The sequence below is a fragment of the Anguilla rostrata genome, chromosome 5 (assembly GCF_018555375.3).
Source record: "Anguilla rostrata isolate EN2019 chromosome 5, ASM1855537v3, whole genome shotgun sequence".
NCBI classification, from domain to species: domain Eukaryota; kingdom Metazoa; phylum Chordata; class Actinopteri; order Anguilliformes; family Anguillidae; genus Anguilla; species Anguilla rostrata.
Window position 1 is genome coordinate 51,215,082 of NC_057937.1, and position 21,161 is coordinate 51,236,242.

Consider the following 21,161-nt stretch of genomic DNA (forward strand, 5'->3'; position numbering starts at 1 on the left):
GAGGAATCACAATGCACATTGAACTGAGACAGTCTGAACCTTCAGAGCAGTGAGCTGAAGAAATCTCGGCTGTTTGGGTTCACCTTTTAAAGAGCGTGCTGTTTCTTTTGTCTTCCAGATTCATCTTGCATGGAAAAACTTCTCTCTAAAGACTGGAAAGAAAAAATGGAAAGACTGAACACGAGCGAACTTCTGAGTGAGATAAAGGGTAAGTTTGTGTGGCTTGAAGGACTTCGGAGCTGTGGAGGTCTGTACTGCAAGGCCCAGGGGTGGAGTGACTGCTGGGACCTGACACAGCTCAATCACAGGAGGATAAATCGATCTCCTTCCAGAGTCCTTAAAATAGAAGGGGTCTGGAAGTGTTCGCTTCCTCTGTGATCCATTTGTTATCCTTAAAGGAAAAAAGTCTCATCATTTTAAGGGAATAATTTTCCGCAAATAAGTACATTTCCTTAAAAATGTTAGATGAGCTAACATCACTGTTATTTTATTAGATAATAATAATAATAATAATAATAATAATAGTAATCATTTTGATACAATAAATAGTCTGGCTGTATCTGTTTATGGTCATTTAACAGTACTGCAAGTAATGTGAAATGAGCCATCAAAACGACCATGGGCAAACAGATGTCCGAGGACAAAGCTGATTCATTATCCGTGCTTGTCCATTTTTCACTTGCTAAATAACGACATCCTCAGAAACCAAACTGTGTATCCACCATAGAATAGCTGTCGTATTAATCAAGCCACGAGCTATACTTTGAGCCAAGCTGTTGTAACTTCCAGTTAAAGATAGAAAGATAATCTACCTGCCCTCTTTAATTATAAAACGAGACATGAGAAGATTATATGTTCGATGAGGACCTGATGTCCAAGCTAAATACTTCTGTTTTGCAGTGTCTATAGGACTGCCTGACCTGCCACACACACACACACACCCACACTGTATATACATAGCGAGAGAAAATAGACATGGACATATATACTGTATATACCTCATAGCCATGGCTCTGTCTCTCTCCTCTTTATTCCTCTCTCTCTCCTTCTGTTTTTCACTCTCTTTTTCCATCATTTCCTCTCTCTCTCGCTCTCTCTCTCTCTCTCTCTCTCCTCTCTCTCTCTCCTCTGCCCTCTCCCACTCCCCCCCCCCTCCAGGCAGTACTTTCTGGGTGGTCTACCCTCCTAGTGCCACATTACAACAAACACAATTAAAACCTCGCAGATAAATCCCATTTTCTACATCTATTCTGTCTGTCTTTGGTTTTGGCTTGAAAAGCAGACGTCTTACTCTTCAGGTTTCCACCAAATATACTGTAAGGCTCACTCTTCCCCTCATAATCGTCTCATATCTATCGAATGCCCTGAGATCTGCTGCTGATTTTACCCTTTCTTTCTATCTGAGTGCCAGATTACTGGACGGTGTTTCCTTTGTGTGTCTTTTTTTTTTAACAACTTCACCTTTAATGGATGTTTGACTCATATCCATCACAGAATGATAAATAATCTTTCCCCCTCATTTTTAATTATTGGATTACTTTCACCCTGTGTACGGAAAACAGTCCTACATTTTAATATGTGTATTTGTGTATTCATATAGGCAATAGCTGTAATGAGGCGGAGAGTAAATCATGCCTGGGTAAACTAGATTCATTGTTGCTGCCGAGGTGTATGCCAGTGTAGATCAAAGTGCTATAGTTAAAATGATTTGAAATGATTTAGCCTTTTTCAAAGCAGGTCTTTTAATATAAATTTTTAAAAAACGGTTTCTTTATTTGACGGATTTGAATAGTCAGCCGCCGGTGCGAAGATGAACACAGGTAGGGGCGATAAAGGGTATAAACCGTGGATGTGAAACGAGACCGGGTCTACGCTCGACGTTACATATATAAATACTTTTCATATCACACTGGCAGCCCTGGCTTTTTAATTAGCATGCCATTTCGTATGACTGTAGACATTTCAAAGGGCCCCCTCTTTGCACACCCCCCCCTCCCTTACAAATGTCTTTCTCTGTGTTTGAAGTTTGCCTGATGTAAATACTGCCAATTAAAAAGCAGCTCAGGGCTGGAGACACACAAGGTCCCCTTAATTAAAACACAAACAAAGAGCACAAGCAGAAAATGCCATATGATTAAGATCTAAAGTGTTATGATAAATCAGAGACCGCATTAATTGTTGGGTTAAAATCAATACAAAGGCCAAGCATGCCTGTAGGTTTAAATGAATGGAGGTGAAGTCACAGATAAAGGCCGACGTCTAGATAAAAAGGTACCTCCTGGCAAGCTGGCCTTGCCGCTTATTCTCGAGCAGGCGCACGTTGAGTCTGGAGCGCATGGCTTTGTGCAGGGCACCTAGAGACTCCTTTCTGTGCCATTGTTCCTCGGCCACAAAAGATTTCTTCTGATGTTCAAAGATAAATGCGGAAAATATGAAATTCTGTCTCTTTTGAAATTAATGACTGGTAATTCATGATTTTTTTTTTTTTTTTTTTTACTTCTTCCTCCTCAGTCAGTGGTATAGAATCCAGACTCTGTGAGTTTTACACAAGCACTTTTACATACTTTTCCACCTATGACCCTCTCACTCTGTATTGTTGCCGTGGAGAGGTGAGAGCTGTCCCCTGATTGGCTGACAGCGACAGGGCTGTGTGAACTGACCCTCGGAGCAGGGCAGAGATTGGAGGCCTCACCCATGCCCAAGTCTGTTCTTGCTCTCGGGTCCGAGCATGTCAGAACAACATCAGTCTCTGTTGTCTAAAAAAAATGAAAAATAAAAAAGATACCAATACACAAAACTATGATCTATGGACATAAACAGGGATCCAGTTTCTTTGAATTTGTTTTTATGGCTATCTTTATTTCATAGTACATTGCATTTTGTGTTTCTTTCATTGTACATTTCATAGGACTTCCGTGAATCTTTGCATTAGGTGTAAAGGTATAGAAGCGGGTTACAGATGATGGTGCCTGTACAGGGCTGTGCATCCCGGTTTTAAAATCATCACACGCAGCTTTTTAGAGCGGGGGGCGGGCTTACGGAAGGATCCGGAGCGGGGCGGGCCACAGGTTCGGCGCGCGGTAAAGCATTAGAGGCAGATCGCTTTCCTGCCCTGCAGATCTGCCCGGCGACTGTTTGTTTTCATACCTGAGTTAAGCTGTCAGTCAGGGGGAACGGGCCAGGCGGGGATAGGTGGTGCGCTGCACTAAAACCACAGAGCAAGAGGGAGGCGGCGTGGAGGAGTACCAAGCCGCAGAGCCACCGGGGAGGGGGGCTGGACAGGGGCTGCATGGGCTTGAGTCTGCTTCTGTTACCCCCTTAAAACAGATCTCTACCTGCCTGTCATCCAGAGACATTAACACTGCAGCTTCACACAGTGTCTGACCAGGCAGCTGCCACAATCAGCAGTGCTAATATTACTATTATTATTATTATTATTATTACTATTATTTGGCTGTTTTATTTATAAGAGAGGGGCAATTTTGCTTGTATCTTTTATTTGATTTTGATGTTATTGTTGTCTCACCCCAGCCCTTTTGTGTCATAAATGTCCTGACAGATTTGTTAAATTTCTGATTGAGGAAAGTGTAGTGACATCCTCAGGGGTGATGTGTTGAGAGAAATCTGGGAATAATTCCCCCCAGCCCTCACCCCCCACACCTCTTCTGCTCCTTGCGGAGGTGTGTGGACTAAAGAATCTGCGCGATGTGTCCAATGCTAATCCCGCCGGAATGTCAGTACTATACAGTCTGGGACGGGAGAACATGAGTCCTCCTGGCCCTGCCGTGCGGTTCACGTGGGCCAATCAGGGCTGTTCCATTCTCTTTACCTGCTGAAAGGGGCTGCTTTGGCTCTCCTTCAGCTCCTTCACTCTTCCCCCGCCTGAACTACGGCAAACGTTTCCTTAGCAGCAGAACGAGAGAGAGAAAAAAAAAAAAAAAAAACTGCGCTCAACTAGATTGGAACACGGACTGTTCTGAGCCGCCCTTATAAGGATAACTCCCCCCGGCTCCCACATATTGTAATTCTGTGTAAAATGGTTGCCCAGACTCTATATACAAGGAAATCGGGGCCCCTTTGCAGAGGGATAATCAATTATTTAATGCTGTGGACTTGACAGTGGTGGAGTGTGTGCATGAAGGTCCTGTGGCAGACAGATAAGTACAAGCCACTTACTGTGGGAGAGCGGAGGCGGGTCCGCAGCTGAGATTGATTTGATGTCGGGCCGTACCTGAGCCGGCTCTCCGGGCTTCCCCCCCCCCCCCCCCCCCCGTCCGGACAGAGAGGGGACTGTACGCAGGCACAGTGCGCCGATTGTTCCAGCAGCTGGATTCGCTCAGAAACGCCATCATTCAATTTAACCTTGGGCTTTATCCTTAATTACGTTCCAATGTGCGGCCCCTGGCCTATCTGCCCGGCGCACACCGCCCGGCCCTTTGGTGTGTTTGCGCACGTGAATGCGATTTTTCTGTCCCCAAAATTCCGGTCGGCCGTCGCGCTGTGGCCCAGCGCATTGTGAAATTCGCTGCAGGAACTGTTTTGTTGAAGCGATGTCGCACCCTGAGATGTTTGAAGGTTTTATTTCTTGATAGTTTTTGTATTTCGCTGTTGAAATGGCACACTGGCATTTGTGGTTTATGGTACTGTTACTTCAGAGCTGCACCTAACTGGATATTTTAATATATTTTACAATTTATGGAAGTATACAGTATTCAGCCATGTTCTCAAACACACATCAAATCAGAGCCACTCACATTTGTAATCTTAAAATGTTTTTGTCATTCGATCAATGGGTGATTGGATACCACTCTGATCATTATTGTAAGAACATTACAAGATTTCCTTATTATAAACAAAAATCATTATGACAGATGCATATAAATCAATGTACTTGAAAGAGTTGTCCTCTCAGAAGTGCAGATTGTACAGAAAGACATGTTGGAAATATCGTTAAGTCATTCTTAAGAGTTCATTTTTGTTCTGTATGATTTGACTGCCAGTACTGACAGAGAATGAGACAGCACTGGATATGAAACAGCTGTTGGATGTCCTTCAGTCCTGGGGGAGAGAAGGAATAATGCAGGCCGAGGGGGGCGGGGGGGGGGTAGTCATTTTAGGGACAGCCTCAGCTTATCAGAACCCTAAACTATTCCCCTCAGTACTGAAAGCACTTGCGTTGTTGTTTGAAATGGAGGAACAGTAAACAGTGTGTGTTTGTGTCCAGGTGAAACGGGAGCTGGGCTGGGTTATTATGCTTTGGAAGCGCTGCGCTGGGGTGCTGCTTTTCTCAGCCCGCCGCAGAAAGGGACGTCTTGTCCTCACGCGGCGGCCGCCATTCCGCACACGGGTTTTAGGGTGCAGGAGCAGAAGCTGATGGGTGGAACAAGGTCTCTTCTGGTTTGGGCGGTCTGGTCTGGCGTGGTCTGGTCTGGTCCGGTCCAGTCCAGTCAGGTTTAGTATGTTCTGGTATGGTCTGGTCTGGTCCAGTCTGGTTTGTTCTGGTCTTGTAGGGCTTAGTCTGATCTGGCCTGGTTTGGTTCAGTCAGGTTTGGTCTGGACTGTTCTGTTCTGATCTTGTCGGGCTTAGTCTGATCTGGCCTGGTCTGGCTCAGTCAGGTTTGGTCTGGACTGGTCTGTTCTGATCTTGTCAGGCTTAGTCTGGTCTGGCCCAGTCAGGTCTGGTCTGGAGTCGTTCGACTGTCAGGCTTGTTGGTCTGGCTGGTCTGTCAGTCGGTTGTCTGATGTCTGTTTGATCTTGTCAGGCTTAGTCTGGTCTGGGTACTCCAGGTCCATGGCCCTGCTGAGGGGCTCCAGTACAGCAGCATGTCCGGAAGTGTATTTATATTATTCCCAAGTGAAGGGGGGGAAACACTGCCTCAGAGGTCCTACTGTTCTCCTGCATAAGGGCCTCTCTCAATGGAAGAATTATTCTTTTATTTATCATGTTTTTTGTGTGGTAGTCATAAGAACCGAACTCACATTTTTTCATTATCTTACAGCAATATTTATTGCATTGTTTTGTCATGTGATATATTTTATTAATTTATAGGCAGTTTCATAATACCACATTTGTTCTTCCCCCCCCACATGTACAACACAAACATCGACACATAAAAACGCTAAATACAATTCCCCTTTGCTCTCTGCCTTTCTTTGGTAACCGCTTACAAGATTGTCAGGCCAGATCTTGTCCTTGACCGTTTATTGTGTATTCAGCTGGGCTTGTGTTAGAGTTTGACATCGATGAGGGACAGGAACTCTGGGCGACATTTCTTAGATGAAAACAGAAAGGGGTCAAGATGCATACCCCCTTGGGGGGATGTTCTGTCACTCAAGGTTGCCCCGGTTATGCTGAAGACACGAGCCAACCATACTGCAGTGGGTAAGAGATCAAACAGTGCATTTAAAAAATGGAGTCTTCTGTTTTAAAATTAAATGAATTCAGGTACTCTATTTAATATTGATGTTTCTCCCTTCCTTGTTGGACACCAGCATGATAGCAGTAATGTTAAATGTTCTGATACCAGGTCTTATCTGGGCTTTCCCTTGTATTTTCTTTGATGGGGTGATTTTTTTTCTTTCAAAGCTGTGGACTAGAGCGGTTGGGACATTATCTTAATGAGTTATTCTGCAATTACACAATTATTGGCTGGCATTACTGTGAAGTGGCATACAGTATGTTCACAAGTGTTCAAGCATGCTGTTACTGAATACCTTCCTCTTTGAATTTGTGTGTCCTGCCAAGTGTCAACCAAGCAATTTATGAGATAAATTTGTGGGGGGAAAAAAGCGTACGTGGAATGCAGGTTTTTAAAAGGGCGGATAAAAGCTGCTGGAGGCTAGGCTGCCGGTGTTTGCTTTTCTCTCCGCCTTCAGGCTCGTGTCTTCGCTTCGCTTTCAAACTCCGACCGAATAATCGCTTCACTGTGTGGCGGAGTATCCTGGCACCCACCCTCATTAACATATGCAAATAGAGTTAATTGCACAAACTTGCTTCAAAATACAGTATGTGCTTTATTGGTGGTTGGGGGGGGGCAGGGGATGGGGGGAATGAAAGGCGTGTTTTTTTGAAAGGCAGCGTATGTGTGACCGTCGGGCTGAAGGGCTGGCGGCGAGCTGCGGCGGTAATGTTGAAAGCATTAGCGTCCCCGCGCCGCCATCAGAGCCGGGGAGGCCCGCTTCCCGCTCGCTAACGACGTGCTCCTGGCAGGGCCCTCCCAGCCTGCGCGCTGTCATTGGCAGCGGCGAGCGGGGGCCAGGTGAAACAGCTGTCGCCCGCAGCGCGATTCCAGGGCCAGGGACTGCGTCTGGGACGCTCTCGGTCGGAAGTTTCGCAAAATTTTTACAAACAAAGGAAACGTATATGTTTTAAGCTCAGTCCGCCAGCAGCTGGTTTGCACCAGAGCACAGTATATATCACTGAGATGACAAGAGAAATTTTCCTTTTGTTTTGTTCTTGGATAGGTCATATCGTGTTTTCCCAGGCGCTGCTGGGTTATTGCACTGTGCTTTTGTTGCTGGAGAAAAAACACACAAGTTTTCATGAGCTTCAGAGAGAGGCAGCCACGGTCCTGTTTGTTGTTGCCATGATAAACAGCGACAACTGTGCATCTCCTCCTCCTCCTCGGCCTGTCGGCGAACGAGGACGGGGACCAGCTGCTGAACGCGCTAAAAAATAACAAAGCCTCTGACAGGTTGTAAAGCTAAAAAAAAGAGAAAGTTTTTAAAGTATAAAAGCTCGGAAAGGTTAAGCTAATTGAATATTTGGACAGCGCCCATTTGCCTGTGTGTGCATGTTGTGAGGCTCCAGCTCGGAGAGAGTACACAGCTGCTCACAGAGACTCCGGGACCTCACCAAACGCTCGCGTTCAGACGCGGCTGGAAGGGGCAGCACACCCCGTTAACGGTGATTAAATCCGGCCCCTTCTTTTTAAAATATTGTCCTCGGCCGGGGCGCCGGACGCGGGACGGAGGACCTCCCCGAGCGGCGTGAGTCCCGGGAGAAGCCCCGGCGAGCGGCGGGGATCGGCAGCCCCGGCCGGCGAGCGGGCCTCAGAGAGGCCCCGCTGTAGAAGCGGCCCCGCGGCAGGGCCGCCCGCATCCCTCCAGCACAATCGGCGCATTTAGAGGGGAGCCTTCATTTACTCAGGAGGGGAGAGCGGCGTACGGGAGGCTCCACAATGGCCGACTGATGGGGAGGGAGACAAAGAAATTCCAGTGTCCCTCCGTTTAAAAAAAAAAAAAGAAAAAAAGTCATTCAGAACTTAGTCATAATGGTTCAGCTGTCCCATCCAAAGGCAAGGGAAGAGAATAGGCTACTTTGTGATCCTTTCCTCTTTTTTTCTCCCCCCCCCTCCCCCCGTCCTCTTTTCCTGGCTCAATCTTTTATCTGCGTTATTCACTCTGGGCTCTTCAAAGTAACAAGCTGCCTCCTTTCCCCTGGTGCTGGGCTTGGAACTCAAATTAGAGACTGCTTGATTACAGGAACGGGGAGGGGGGAGGGGGGGGCAGAGGGGGGGTGTTGGACTGAACAAATCGCACCCCTATAAAGTGCCTTTTATCTGCGGGCCCCAAGGCCTGGCTGCCCCCCCACCTTCCCCAGCTCAGTTGTTCTGCGGCTATTATTTATTTAGCTGCTTATTTGGTTGATGTTTCTCTGCCCTCCTTTGTGACATTTAAAAGGGCCGAAATGAAAAAAAGGGAACAGGTAAAGGGCCGACACAGAGGGCCCGGCCTCCTCAGATGTAGCGACATCACAGCGCATCAGAGGTGAGCGGGCGGGGGGGGGCGGGCGGCCCCAACGTCTCGCCTCACCTCGCCTCTCCTCTCCGCCGGGCTCCCCTTTCAGCCGCTATTGTGCGGCTGCTCTCCCCCCCTGAAACGGGAGCTCGTGGGGGGGGGGGGCCCGGCGGGGGGGTGGGGGGATAAACGCTCACCGAACGTCACAACAGATTAGATCCGCTGGAACCCGCGCACTTTATTTACCGCGGAGGCACCTACGCGCTGTCCGTCTCCCCACAGGAAACGGGATCCGAGGAGACACCTCTGCAAGTGCGCGCGGCGCGGCGGCGCTATTAGGAGCCATGCATTATGCAGGACACGGCCTCTGTGTCAGGATTCCCTGGGCAGGCCGCGCTCATGTCTTTCTTCTGCTTCTCTTGGCCAATAAAACTTTTATCTGTCTTTAGAGCTGATCCATAATTCAGGACAGGAAGAAAAGTTTTTTTTTTTTTTTTTCCTTAAACAAAACCAGGGCAACAAAACAACATGTGCTGTCCTGAGGGTTGACGTGGACGAGTGCAGAACAATTAGAACATTGACTATTGCAGAGTGCTGTTTTCAAAAGGTTTAGAATACTGACTCTTGCAGAAGGTGCACAATGCTGGCTCCCTTGCAGAATGTGTAGAATGGTGAGGTTCTTGCTGAAGTTCTAGAAAGCTGACTTTCTTGCTGATGGTGTTTAGCATTGACTCTCTTACAGAAGGTGTAGAACGTTGACTCTCTTACAGAAGGTGTAGAACGTTGACTCTCTTGCAGAAGGTGTAGAACATTGACTCTCTTACAGAAGGTGTAGAACGTTGACTCTCTTACAGAAGGTGTAGAACATTGACTCTCTTACAGAAGGTGTAGAACGTTGACTCTTACAGAAGGTATAGAACGTTGACTCTTGCAGAAGGTGTAGAACGTTGACTGTCTTGCGGAAGGTGTAGAAGGTGTAGAACATTGACTCTCTTGCAGAAGGGTTAGAAAGTGTAGAACATTGACTCACTTGCCGAAGGTGTAGAAGATGTAGAACGTTGACTCTCTTGCGGAAGGTGTAGAGCGTTGACTCTCTTGCCAAAGGTGTAGAACGTTGACTCTCTTGTCGAAGGTGTAGAAGGTTGACTCTCTTGTCGAAGGTGTAGAAGGTGTAGAAGGTTGACTCTCTTGCGGAAGGTGTAGAAGGTGTAGAACGTTGACTTGCGCTGAATGCCTGAATCCACCCTGCAGTCACAAGCACAGCGGGGCTGATCCTTTTCACTCATTGATGTCATTATATTGGATTATTTGCATGTGTTTAGTATGGTAATACATTATCATGTGAATGAGAAATCATTCTTATTGCACTGATCCTTAGAATTCCTGAAGTGGCAGGCAAATAAATCTCTTTATTACATATTATTTAGTCACCTACAAGTAGTCAGAAAGGAAAATGGAGAGAAGGGAAGAGAAAAGAATGCAGGCTCAGAGACGGCAGCGAGGAGGACAGAAAGGAGAGCGGAGAAGAAAAAGAGAGCGAGAAAGGAGAAAGAGAAGGAGATGAGAGGGGGGGGACAGGAGAGAGGGTGAGGGAGTTGGGAGGCGGGGTGAGGAGAGAGGGAGGGGGGGAGAGGAGTCAGAGGAAGAGAAAGAGAGGAGGGCAGGCTCACGTTGCCCCGGCCCTCCACAATGCAGCCCAACATCAAAACAATGAGGGCTCTGTTAATATTCTGTTAGTGTTTGTGGAGCCGGCGCCCCCCGCGCTCGGCCCCCGGGCGCCCCCCTCCGGGGTCCCTCCGTGGCCCCTGATCACAGCGCTGCCCCTGTTAGGCATGTACCACAGCCCCTGCCCGGCCCCGCCCCGCGCTGACCGCCACACACTGACCGCCACGCACACACACTCACACACACACACACACACACACCTCTGTGAGTCTGCCGCTTTTATCACCGTCCTTTCAAGTGCTGGGCCTGGGCGTGTGTGTGTGTGTGTGTGTGTGTGCGCGCGCGTATGTGTTTATGTGTCTGTGTGTGTGTGCATAAGCGAGAGAGAGAGAGAGAGTATGGACTTATTGGATGAAGTGTGTTTGTATAAATTTACTGCAGTTATTTTTGAACAATTAAAAAAATGTGTTGGTTCTGTTTTTTTGTTAAAACTCTTTTTTTTAAATTTTATTTCAGTAGTATATATACAGTAGTGCACCAACACATTGTAACTATGTAGCTAAAAAAATCCTGTCAAAAGCTTATTTGTTGTTGCTTTTGTTCTTTGGTCAGGGCCCATGTATGTATTCCTGGCATTAAAACTGTATGTTTTTAAAACCCGACATCAAAGCTGGGAGCGTGGAGGCCGAGAGGGCGGGATTGGGTCCAGATGTGAGAGGGGCTCCTCTGTCGTCCGCGGACCCTCAGACATTGTGGCGGGGGGGGGGGTTGAGTTATTGCTCTCTGAGATTACCTACCCTGCTTTGGGGGTGCTAGCTCTGTCTCTGAGCCACAGGTAACCCCCCAATCCCACACCTACTTCCAGGCCCCTCTCAGGAACCCCCCCCCCACACCAAACTTGTATTGATACTGGTGATGTGCTACAGACCCAGCCCCTCAGACCCCTTATAAATACAGCCCTTCATGGGCATGGCCAGAGGTTAATAAAATCAGTGGCAAATGTATCAATTTTACAGATAAGCCATTCACAACAAGTGCAGTGGGGGTGAAGAAGGAGCTAATTCAGTGTTTTGAAACCACATGCAGCACCACTGAATAGCCGCTTTTAGGTGCTTTTTTTTCCCCTCTTTCTTTTTTTGAGGAGGATAAATGGAGAATCGCGGCTCTCTCTCTCCATCGCCGCCGCACCGGGCTGCCAGTAAATTGCCGTGAATGGGGCTGGAGGTTGACAGGGCCTATTAAGACAAACTGCCATCCTCATCGGAGAGATAAAATAAATCAGGTGTTTAGTCAAATTAAAATAGTTGAACTGGAGCAGGCCCCAGGGAACCCTGGGAGAAACTCAAGACAGATGTGGCCAGAGGATACGGAGAGACACCCAGGAAAAAATTTAACACTGTCTGGCCAGCAGCCAAACCTACTGTGCATGGTCCTTTCTCTTCCCTTCTCTCTCCTTCTCTCTCTCTCTTACTCATTCTTTCTCTCCCCCTCTCCTTTTTTCATCTCTCCCTCTCTCCCTCTCTCCCTCTCTGGCTGTGGTGCAGCACATGCATGTCCGTGCTGGATTTGTGTGGGCCTGGCAGGCAGAGAGTGAGTTACCGTCCTGCCCCTCACAGGCAATTATGTAGGCTGTGTAAGTCGATGGGAGGATATCTCTGCATTGATTAGATAGATACGGGCCCAGTGGAGGCCCTGTTGCAGTCACACTCAGGAGACTCTCCCACCTGCAGTTACAGCATGCACGTGTGCTCTGAACCTTCTCACTGTTTTAAGTACAATTCAGCAGTCCTATTCTTGACTCTTGTACTCTCTCTTTTTACATGGAGTGTAGCATAGTGGGTAAGGAACTGGACTTGTAACCGAAAGGTTGCAGGTTCAATTACCGGGTAGGACACTGCCGTTGTACCCTTGAGCAAGGTACTTAACCGAAATTGCTTCAGTATATATCCAGCTGTATAAATGGATACAATGTAAAATGCTATGTAAAAAAGTTGTGTAAGTCGCTCTGGATAAGAGCGTCTGCTAAATGCCTGTAATGTAATGTACATATTCTTTGTTATTTATTTTTGGCACTGCATTGTCAGGCCCTTTGGTGATGAGATGCAATGTGAATGAACTGCATTTTGTCCTTTGTAGTTTTTTTGTGCATTTGCCACGGCAGAGTGCTGCTGTGCCGCAGTCATGGCAGTGCTTTGTGTTTCGCCGGCAGGAAGTTTCCCTGCGACGGGGTTGGACGTGAGCACAGAGCTCTTTGTTCCCCCTTTAATACAGACGGAGCGCCGCGTTAGCACCCGTCAGTAGGGGGCAGCACCACGGCCGCGCCGGTAGATCGGGTGCGACGGCAGGAGGGTGTTGAGGGAGCGAAACAGTGTGGGCGAGGCTGCGCGGATGTCTCATTGTGCGACGCTAATCTAGCACCCCGGCGCCCCCCCCTTTTCACTGGTCCCCCCCTGCGGGAACAATTCAGTTCCATCCTCCCCGTCGCAGAAAAAAAAAGCTGTGAGCTCCAGGAAATAAAAGAGATTTAACCTTTGCACTTCTAATGAAGTCAGCGAGCAGTCATGGAGGATCGGGGCAGAGTTCTTTGTTGAACAGAAAAATGGCGGCGAGCCACCTGCACCTAATTACCGAAAGGTGGTGAAGTCAAGGTGTACGTGCTACTCATCAGGCTAGGCTAGCTCCTGTAGCTGTACTCAGAGAGCTGCATGGTAGCTGCACTCACTGTTTTCTTTTAGGAAAGCACATCTTGCACCTCCTCTTTGAGATGTAGCTTGTCAATAAGACTATGTATTAAGAGAATTAAATATGCAATAACTCGGCGTGTAGTAAGAAAGCCTTTCTGCTGTGTGTGTGCGTGCGTGCGTGTGTGTGTGTGTGTGTGCACGTGTGAGCGAGTAAATTTGTGTGTGTTTGAGAAAGACCTTCATTTGTGGGTTTTGGGAGTGGCCTGTGGAAATGTCTATTTGAGAGTTCATTGCAGAAGTGCATTCATGATTATTGCATGGCTGTATCCATGTTTCCAGGGCTGCTCTTTTGAGTCATACGTTTCAAGGTCTTCAGAAACACATTTTATTGGTTAGCTTCTTTTGAGAAATATGTCCTGTTGTTATTAGAAAGTTCAACAAGGGCACTGTACCACCTTGAATACTTGAATGCTGTTTTGTTGTACCCTTGACCAAACCCCCTACATTACATGTGTGCATTATGTGAAAGGAAAAAAGAGGGTTTTCAAGGCTGCCATGTTGTTGCAATGTAATAGACATGTCCATGGAGTGTAAATTACCAGCTGTTTTTTTTTCTTTCTTCATTTATTCTCTCACGGCAGACAGAAATAGACATAATTAGCAATAACTGGAGGAGCGGATTAATGGCGAGCCCTGCGCTGTCACTGTTCCACTGTCTGGCTGGCTGCAAACATGCGCTCTTATCAATTATCAATAGTCAGTGTTTGCCGTCTAAAAGTTGTTTGTGTGCTCACCACTTTTTCCATGAAAACTTGAAGCAAAAAAAAAAGAAAGAGAGAGAAAGAGGCCAAGGCTAGCTAAGACTTCGGCCCACTGACTCTGCACATTGTGCTCAGCGGATCCGATGAATTGACACGCTGGTCTTTTGTTTAGCCATCACTGTGTCCGGTGACTGGAATTGATTTTTTCGGGTTTAGATACAGAGAGTGCAAGGGGGGTATTTTGTCGAAATGCTCCGCTTGCTCAATTTTCCAGTGTCGTTGCGCTGCACAGATTTCCATTGTTTCGCAATAACAGCTCTATTGTATAAGGAAATAATTTAAAAAATGAATTAATAAGCAAATAACTCCCGAGAAAGAACATTTTTCTTTTTTTACTTTTTCTATTCTGTGTCAGTGCTTTTCAATGAAACACTAAGTACTAAAAAATTCTAACAATTTATTCTTTAAACAGATTTGTGTTTCAGTTGAGAACTTCTGCTCGACTGTATAGGTTTGATAGGCTGTATCAGTGGCTGTAATGATCTGGAAAAGTCTGGACTGAGACAGGTTGTAAAAAACCAAGCCCATGAGACAGAGTCCAGCTGAGCACCAGACGATGTGTGTTGGTCAGTGTTGCGTCAGGAAGTCAGTGAGTGCAGCATAATCCTTGGAGAACTGGGTTTCTAACTCTTGGCCTGTTCCCAGGTGGGGCACGGACATAAATAAAAGTACTACTAGGTACCGGAATTGCTTAGTTAATATACAGTATAGCTGCGTAAATGGTTATAGTGTAAAAATGTAAGCTCTATACGCTGGATAAGCAAATCAGCTAAGCAGATATAAATGTGCTGAAATAAAATACAGCTTAGCTATCTGGTTGGCTGACTATAATCAAAGTTCTTAATCTTACTTGAACTTTCAACAAGCAAGTTTCAACCAGTAGGGATACCTATTAGCACTCTGTTTTTATAATAAATAATTTAAATATGACGAACCTCCTCTTTTAGATTCAGCTGGTCAGTAAGTACGAGGGGTATTTAAAAATATTTCTATTTTAAATAGCTTCACGCGCGTATTTGTTCGGTTGCTTGCGTCCGTCCTGTACTGACCCCCCGCTCCCCTCGCTCCCCCGGCAGGTACCCCCGAAAGCCTGGTGGAGAAGGAGCGGCAGCTCTCGGCCATGATCACGCAGCTGATCAGCCTGCGGGAGCAGCTCCTGGCCGCTCACGACGAGCAGAAGAAGCTGGCCGCCTCGCAGATGGAGAAGCAGCGGCAGCAGATGGAGCTGGCGCGGCAGCAGCAGGAGCAGGTGAGCGCCGCGCCGCTGATCTGGGATCAGCCTCACCTCAATCACCTTTATGGGAGTCAAACAAAGAAAAAGTTAATAAGCTGATCCAGAGTCAGCACTTGGGACCGCAGACCACTTCAAGGATTCAAAAACTTTATTGTCCATTAATGCAGGCAATAATGTAAATTTGTCTTTCGCTGGTGCACAGCTCACGTAGAGATATAATACAGTGCATATAAGAACATCAAATGAACACAAAAAGACAACACGGTACATGTAGACAACACAGTACATGTTCAGTGGACTTAATCATTTCAGTGTATCATAAATGAAGTACAATTTAAAGTATCGTATTTGATAGTTGATTTATTAATATTCGTTCCACATGCTAAGACCATTTTGATCTTTATTTTTAATGTTATCCTACATGTTGAAAGTGGGGATATTTTGACTTCCTGTGTGTTTTAATGCTTTTCCCTCATATTTATGCACAGTGGGAGGCTGGGATATGAATGCATTTATTAGCTGTTTCATCGCTGCGGAGGGTATTTGAATGAAATGTTTTATTCAGTGTGGGCATCGGATGGTTATAAATACATATAAATAAATCCGCATTAAAAGTGTTCTCCGCATTGAATCAGCGCTAACTATCGAACAAATGAGGCATATGGCTCAAATCAGCAAATGAACACAGTCCTCGAATTGCGTTTATGTCTTAAAGTGAATAAGGAAAATCTGTACTAAACTGGAACGCTTTTATGACCCGCTCCCCTAATTGCAATCAATAATTCAGCAGGATGGGACGCTGCCGGTGCTGTTACACTGGAATGGAGTCAAACTTGCTTTACATATCTCAAATTAATGTACACTTTTAAAGGATGTGACATTATTATTGGGATTATTGCCGCGGTTAAATCGTGTTTTATGGCGAAATGGCATATTGTATGCTCAGATGATTTTTAATGAATACTGATTGTGGACGTTTAATGTGCCTTAATATTTGCCAACATGTGTAAGAGTATAGACTTAGGTCTTAATGGAAAAGAAGACGGGAGAACAAAAAAAGGAAAAGGAAAAAAAGCCCGAAGTTAGAATGTCATTTAGCCATCCAGACACGAAACAGTAATTAACTGTTGACACTCGTGAAGAATCCAGCACAAATTAATCCTGACACATTTGCAGACGAGTGATATCTTACAGTGAACACTTTGTAATTATATTTGAAAATGAAAATCAAATGACACTTAAAACTAGGTTGTCATGCTCAGTGAAGCGAGCGCGCGGGTGGCGGGGCGGGGCGGGGCGGGTGCGGGGGGGCCCACTGAGCGGATCTGTGGCACTCAGCCCCGCGCGAGAGGGCCCCTCTCAGACCCCCCCACCAAACCCCCCCCGGAAATGCGCATGCCCGCATGGCCCGTTGTCGTGTCGCGAACATGTCAATCTCCCCCACAGTACCCGCCCCCCCCCCATCCGATCCTCAGTCACAGCACATATCCCCCTGTCTGCCCTCTGAGTACTATGGCCTGCTGCTGCCTTTGTGTAAAGGTGCTGTCTAACGTAGGGTCTTATTGTGTATCATGGGTAAATCTTTTTTACTTTTTACACTCATTCATTTTTCTTTTATTTCACACCGTCGTCTTTTTCCTGACTACCCCCCCATCTCATCCCCAGATTGCAAGACAACAGCAGCAACTTCTGCAGCAGCAGCACAAAATCAACCTCCTGCAGCAACAGATTCAGGTCAGTGATGCGTTCGCCTCTTCACCCCCACCCCCACCCCCATTATCTCTGCCCCCTTGTGGCGTCTGTGCTGTGCTCTAACCCCGCCCAAACCCTGACACTACAGCCTCCCTCTGTTGTGAGACACAGTGACCCCGCAGGTCGAAGCTACAGAGCCGAGTCATTCAGTTGGTCTGGCGCTGTTGTGATTCTGTCGGTGCGCCTTCTTAGGTTGAAACGGTGCGCTTCTCTTCAGAAGTAAAAATAACCTTTACACCTGTCACTCTAGCTGTCATATGTGCAGTGTCATTATCCCCACTTACAGGATAATTGGCTATTCATAATTGGGGAATAATTAGCACTTCCTAATTAACAGGGAAAAAAGAGCACATATAACAACACCTAAGGAGCCACGTCTGCATGTTTGGGGGAAGCGCCTGAGGGCGTGGCGTTTGAGAGAGGGTAGTGAATGCCATCCTGGGCAAACCGTGGGGCGGGGCATCTCAGCAGTGAGGCCACAGCCCAACCATCAAAAAAATGTTTCATCTCATTTGCGCATCTGAGTGTGTTTCCAGTGAAAGTCATTTTGAAGGTGCACAGGCATGCCTCAGTAATTTCTTGTTTCGAGCGATGTTGAAGAATTTAAAAAATGTAAAATACGTACTGATTCTATTTTTAATTAAAAAATATTTCCTTTTTAAAAATTTTTTTTTTTTTTTTAGATCAGGTCAGTTTATATTGTACGTATTGATGCTATTTTTAATTAAAAAATGTTTCCTTTTTTTCTGTTTTAGATCAGGTCAGTTTATATTGTACGTGTGGTCTCGGGGTATCTTTGAAATAGTGGCAGCAGAATTTCACCGTGCCAGGTTGCTCTCGATGCCACCCTAAAAAATAATGAGCTGAATGGCCTGTCCTCATCATCGCATCTCTTGATGCTGTTGTATTCTCCAGAGGAGATGCATACTCCTTTATCCTTAAGTGATCGTGGAGAACAGACATGAGCGGGGGGAGGTGACGAGTGTGTGTCTGCATGAAGAGAAATTAAAAATAGCCAATAGGGAAATGGCTCCGATGGTCAGAGAAATTAAAAATAGCCAGTAGGGAAATGGCTCCGATGGTCAGAGAAATTCTAAAGTAGCCAATGGGGAAGTGGCTGAGGTGGTGAGCCGCTGTGTGTAGGTGAGGCTCTTTCCTGTGTGGTGAGCCTCGTGTGCGTGGGGTGCGGAGAGCGGTGGGCTGTGAGGTCCTGTGGTATTATTAGGCATCCTGTCGTATGACTCGCGCGGCCTGCTTTCAGACCACCCAGGCTGAGCGCCGGAGACAGACCCGCCTCTGCGGTCAGGGTCATCGCCCGGCCCCAACCTGCCTCAGACACGAGGGCGCACCACGCGCCCCTGCCAGCGGTATCCTTCCGCCCCCGACAGCCTCGTCACTTCAGCTGACACGGGGAACGGGCCTGTCTGCTCCCCCCCCCCCTCCCGTATGACATTTTCTGCTCTGTCCCCCGAACGTGAGCGTTTGGAGGCTCTGACACCCGGTCGTTCTGGGCCGGCGTGCCGTGTGACTGAGGCGGGGAGCCGCGCGGCTCTGACGGTCCCGGTGAGTCCCCACGGCGAGCTCGGCTGAGTTACCCGTCCTCCTGTACAAGGGTGCGGTTCAGCGCCGGAATGCGAAGTCTCTTTGGAGTGCACTTCCTGTGGGAGAAAGGGCCCTGTAGTCTGGCCCTGGCCCTGTGGTACAGCAAGCCCCTGTGTGCGGTGACTGCTCACCACCACCTCCGCACACTGTCCCCACTGTGTGTCTGGCTGGGAGTACGGGCTCCGATTGGCTGGGAGAGAGAGGGCCGTGATTGGCCGAAACTGGAATGGCACAGCCAGCGTAAGAGCATATGGGGGCCCAGAAGAGTTGAGATCTCTTTTTGACCCGCTGGTTCCAAACTGTTCCCCCCCCCCCCTTTCAGGAAAGCCATGTCTGCAGAAAGTCCCCCCCCGCCCCGCCCCCCCTGGCGATGGGGTGACATCTCCCTGTGATCATCCAGCCTGCCAGAGCGCTGTTTATCGGAATGTGACCCCTGCAATTAAACAAAGGGCCCGGCGCACTTCCTCCATCTGCTCGCCTCAGTTGGAGACGTCTCGTTTACACCAGCTCCGCGCGTTAATCAGGGCGAGACTGCCAGGGGCCTTAAAGTACAGGCCCGGCAGATAAAAGGCAACCGTGTCATTTGCCTGTCCAAAAGTTTTTTTTTTTGTTTTTTTTTCTCTCCTCTTTTATTTTTTCTTTCTGACTCTCCGAACGTAAACGCTTCCCGGTCGTCTTCAGAATCTTTTTGGTTTGGGCTTTTACCTCGTGGCAAACCCGTTGCGTAAAATCTTTTCTCTGCGCTGTTCTCTCTCCTTGTGACCTACTTTCACTGTGTCTTTCCCTAGCCTGCTCACTGCCCGTAAAGACAGTGAACCAAAAGGACACAGGGGAAGGAAGCTCTTTGGTTTTTTTTTGTTTTTTCACAGGCCCTAAATGGACTGTCTGTGGTCTAGGAAGTTGTTATACACAGCAGCGGTGCGCTGTGTAAATTAGAGCTTTCCCTTTAAAAAAGTGCCGGTCCTTTTAATAAACAACAAGTTGGAGTTCATTACTGAAGAGCCTTCAGCCCCGCAGTAGTGAAGTGGTAAAACAGCAGCCCGGAGCGGGTCACATGGCTGTGTAAGTGTGTGTGTGTCTGTGCCTGTGTGTGTTCGTGTTCGTGTTTGTGTCTGTGTCTGTGTCTGTTTGTGTTTGTGTCTGTGTCTGTGTGTGTGTGTGCATGAGTGTCTGTGTGTGTGTGTCTGTGTGTGCGTGTGTTATTTTGGCTGTAGGGGCATCTGCGTTACAAACTTTATTTGTGATGTAACCGAGCACATCCGTTGGTTCCTGAAAAACCGGAGAGGAAAGGTCCAAATGAAGCCACTAGAACTGAGAGACAAAACCCCCTAATAACACTCCCCATTCAGGGGGTCTATGATAGATCAGGCTGGAGGGGGGCGGGGGGGGTGTGAGGGGGTGAGGAAGGACGGAAGTATCTGGAACACAGCACTGTCCGGTTTAAGAGATCCCTTTGAGTGGCCTTCTGTCCTTTCATCCTTTCTTGTTTATGAGACGGGGGAGAGAGAGAGATTGAGTCTTTGTCCTTCAGGATTATAGTGTTGCTTGTTTTTTGAGATAGCAGATGTTTTGATCTCTCCATTTGGAGCTTATCACAAGTTTAAGCTCAAGGTTTTCCTCTTTTTATCCCCTCTGCGTTTCTTCTTGTTAAATTTCCTACTGCATGTACAATATCTAACTCCATGCAGGGGAAGGAATTACACCGATTTGAATACAAACGTAAAGGGCCAATAGAAATTGAGAGAAGGACTCAGGGCAGTTAGTGTCAAATGTTAAAGTAGATGATGTGCAACAGAAGTCTTTAAATTTTTTTTTTTTTTTTGGGGACAGAACAGCTCTTACGTAAGAGAGGTTCGCGAAACCCAGCCAAACGAGACCATGCAGGCCTACGGAGTTCCACAGACGAGCAGAAAATAGACGCGTGCTGTGCTGTGGCAGGGCCGTGTCCTGCGGGTTTGTTTGGTTTCTGCCCCAGTCAACCAGAACGGCCGGCTCAGATTGGACTGTTTATGAAAAAGGCCGTCTCCTTGACAATTACGCCCACTCCATATCCCCCCCCCCCCCAATAGCAACAAATCAGGCCTATTTTAGCGTTCGGGCTGAAGTTTCCTCTTTCATATGGTTTTTTTCTAATTATAGAGGGGGATGAATTGCAGCACGGCATATGCTAGCAACATGAGCAGCAGTCTATGAAACGAGTGCGAAGTTAATAAAATGATCTCCAGGCGTCGTCGGCCAAATGTTTAGTGCACATGTTTTGGAGAGCGATGTTTCAACAGGCTTAGAAGTTGGCAGCACTGCAGGGTGAAGGAGAGATGAATGAAAATGACTCTGGATGGAGTTATCCCCACCGTCTCTGGTTCACCCGTGCCCTTACCCAGGCGCACAGGTTTTACAGCTTGATCAGGTTTTAGTATTTTTATATAAATTTTGTATGTGAGTGGCTGTTTTTAAATGGCATAAATATGTGGGCATGGTCCAGGTTGTATTCAGCCTTCCTCTCTAATTTAAATATTTCGAGGTCAGATATTTTAACCAGACATACTTTTATCTTATTGCGTCCTCTGTCACAGGTATAAATGGATTTTGGTGAGAGATAAATCGAGTGCGTGTGTTTTATCATGAATCCTTGAGTGGCTGTGCGTGTGCAGCTCAAGGGCAGCT

The 21,161-nt window shown here is 47.2% G+C and overlaps 1 protein-coding gene across 31 annotated transcripts in view; it reads left to right on the forward strand.

Annotated features, from left to right (window-relative positions):
* LOC135255600 (transcription factor SOX-6-like) overlaps positions 1–21,161 on the forward strand; it is a 200,877-nt gene that overhangs the window by 110,306 nt on the left and 69,410 nt on the right. For all 31 annotated transcript variants that reach the window (XM_064336985.1, XM_064336984.1, XM_064336994.1 and 28 more), the window contains 3 exons: positions 119–208; positions 14,986–15,158; positions 16,809–16,877. In XM_064336985.1, coding sequence (XP_064193055.1) covers positions 119–208; positions 14,986–15,158; positions 16,809–16,877 — 332 coding nt within the window. The remainder of the gene's footprint in view (positions 1–118; positions 209–14,985; positions 15,159–16,808; positions 16,878–21,161) is intronic.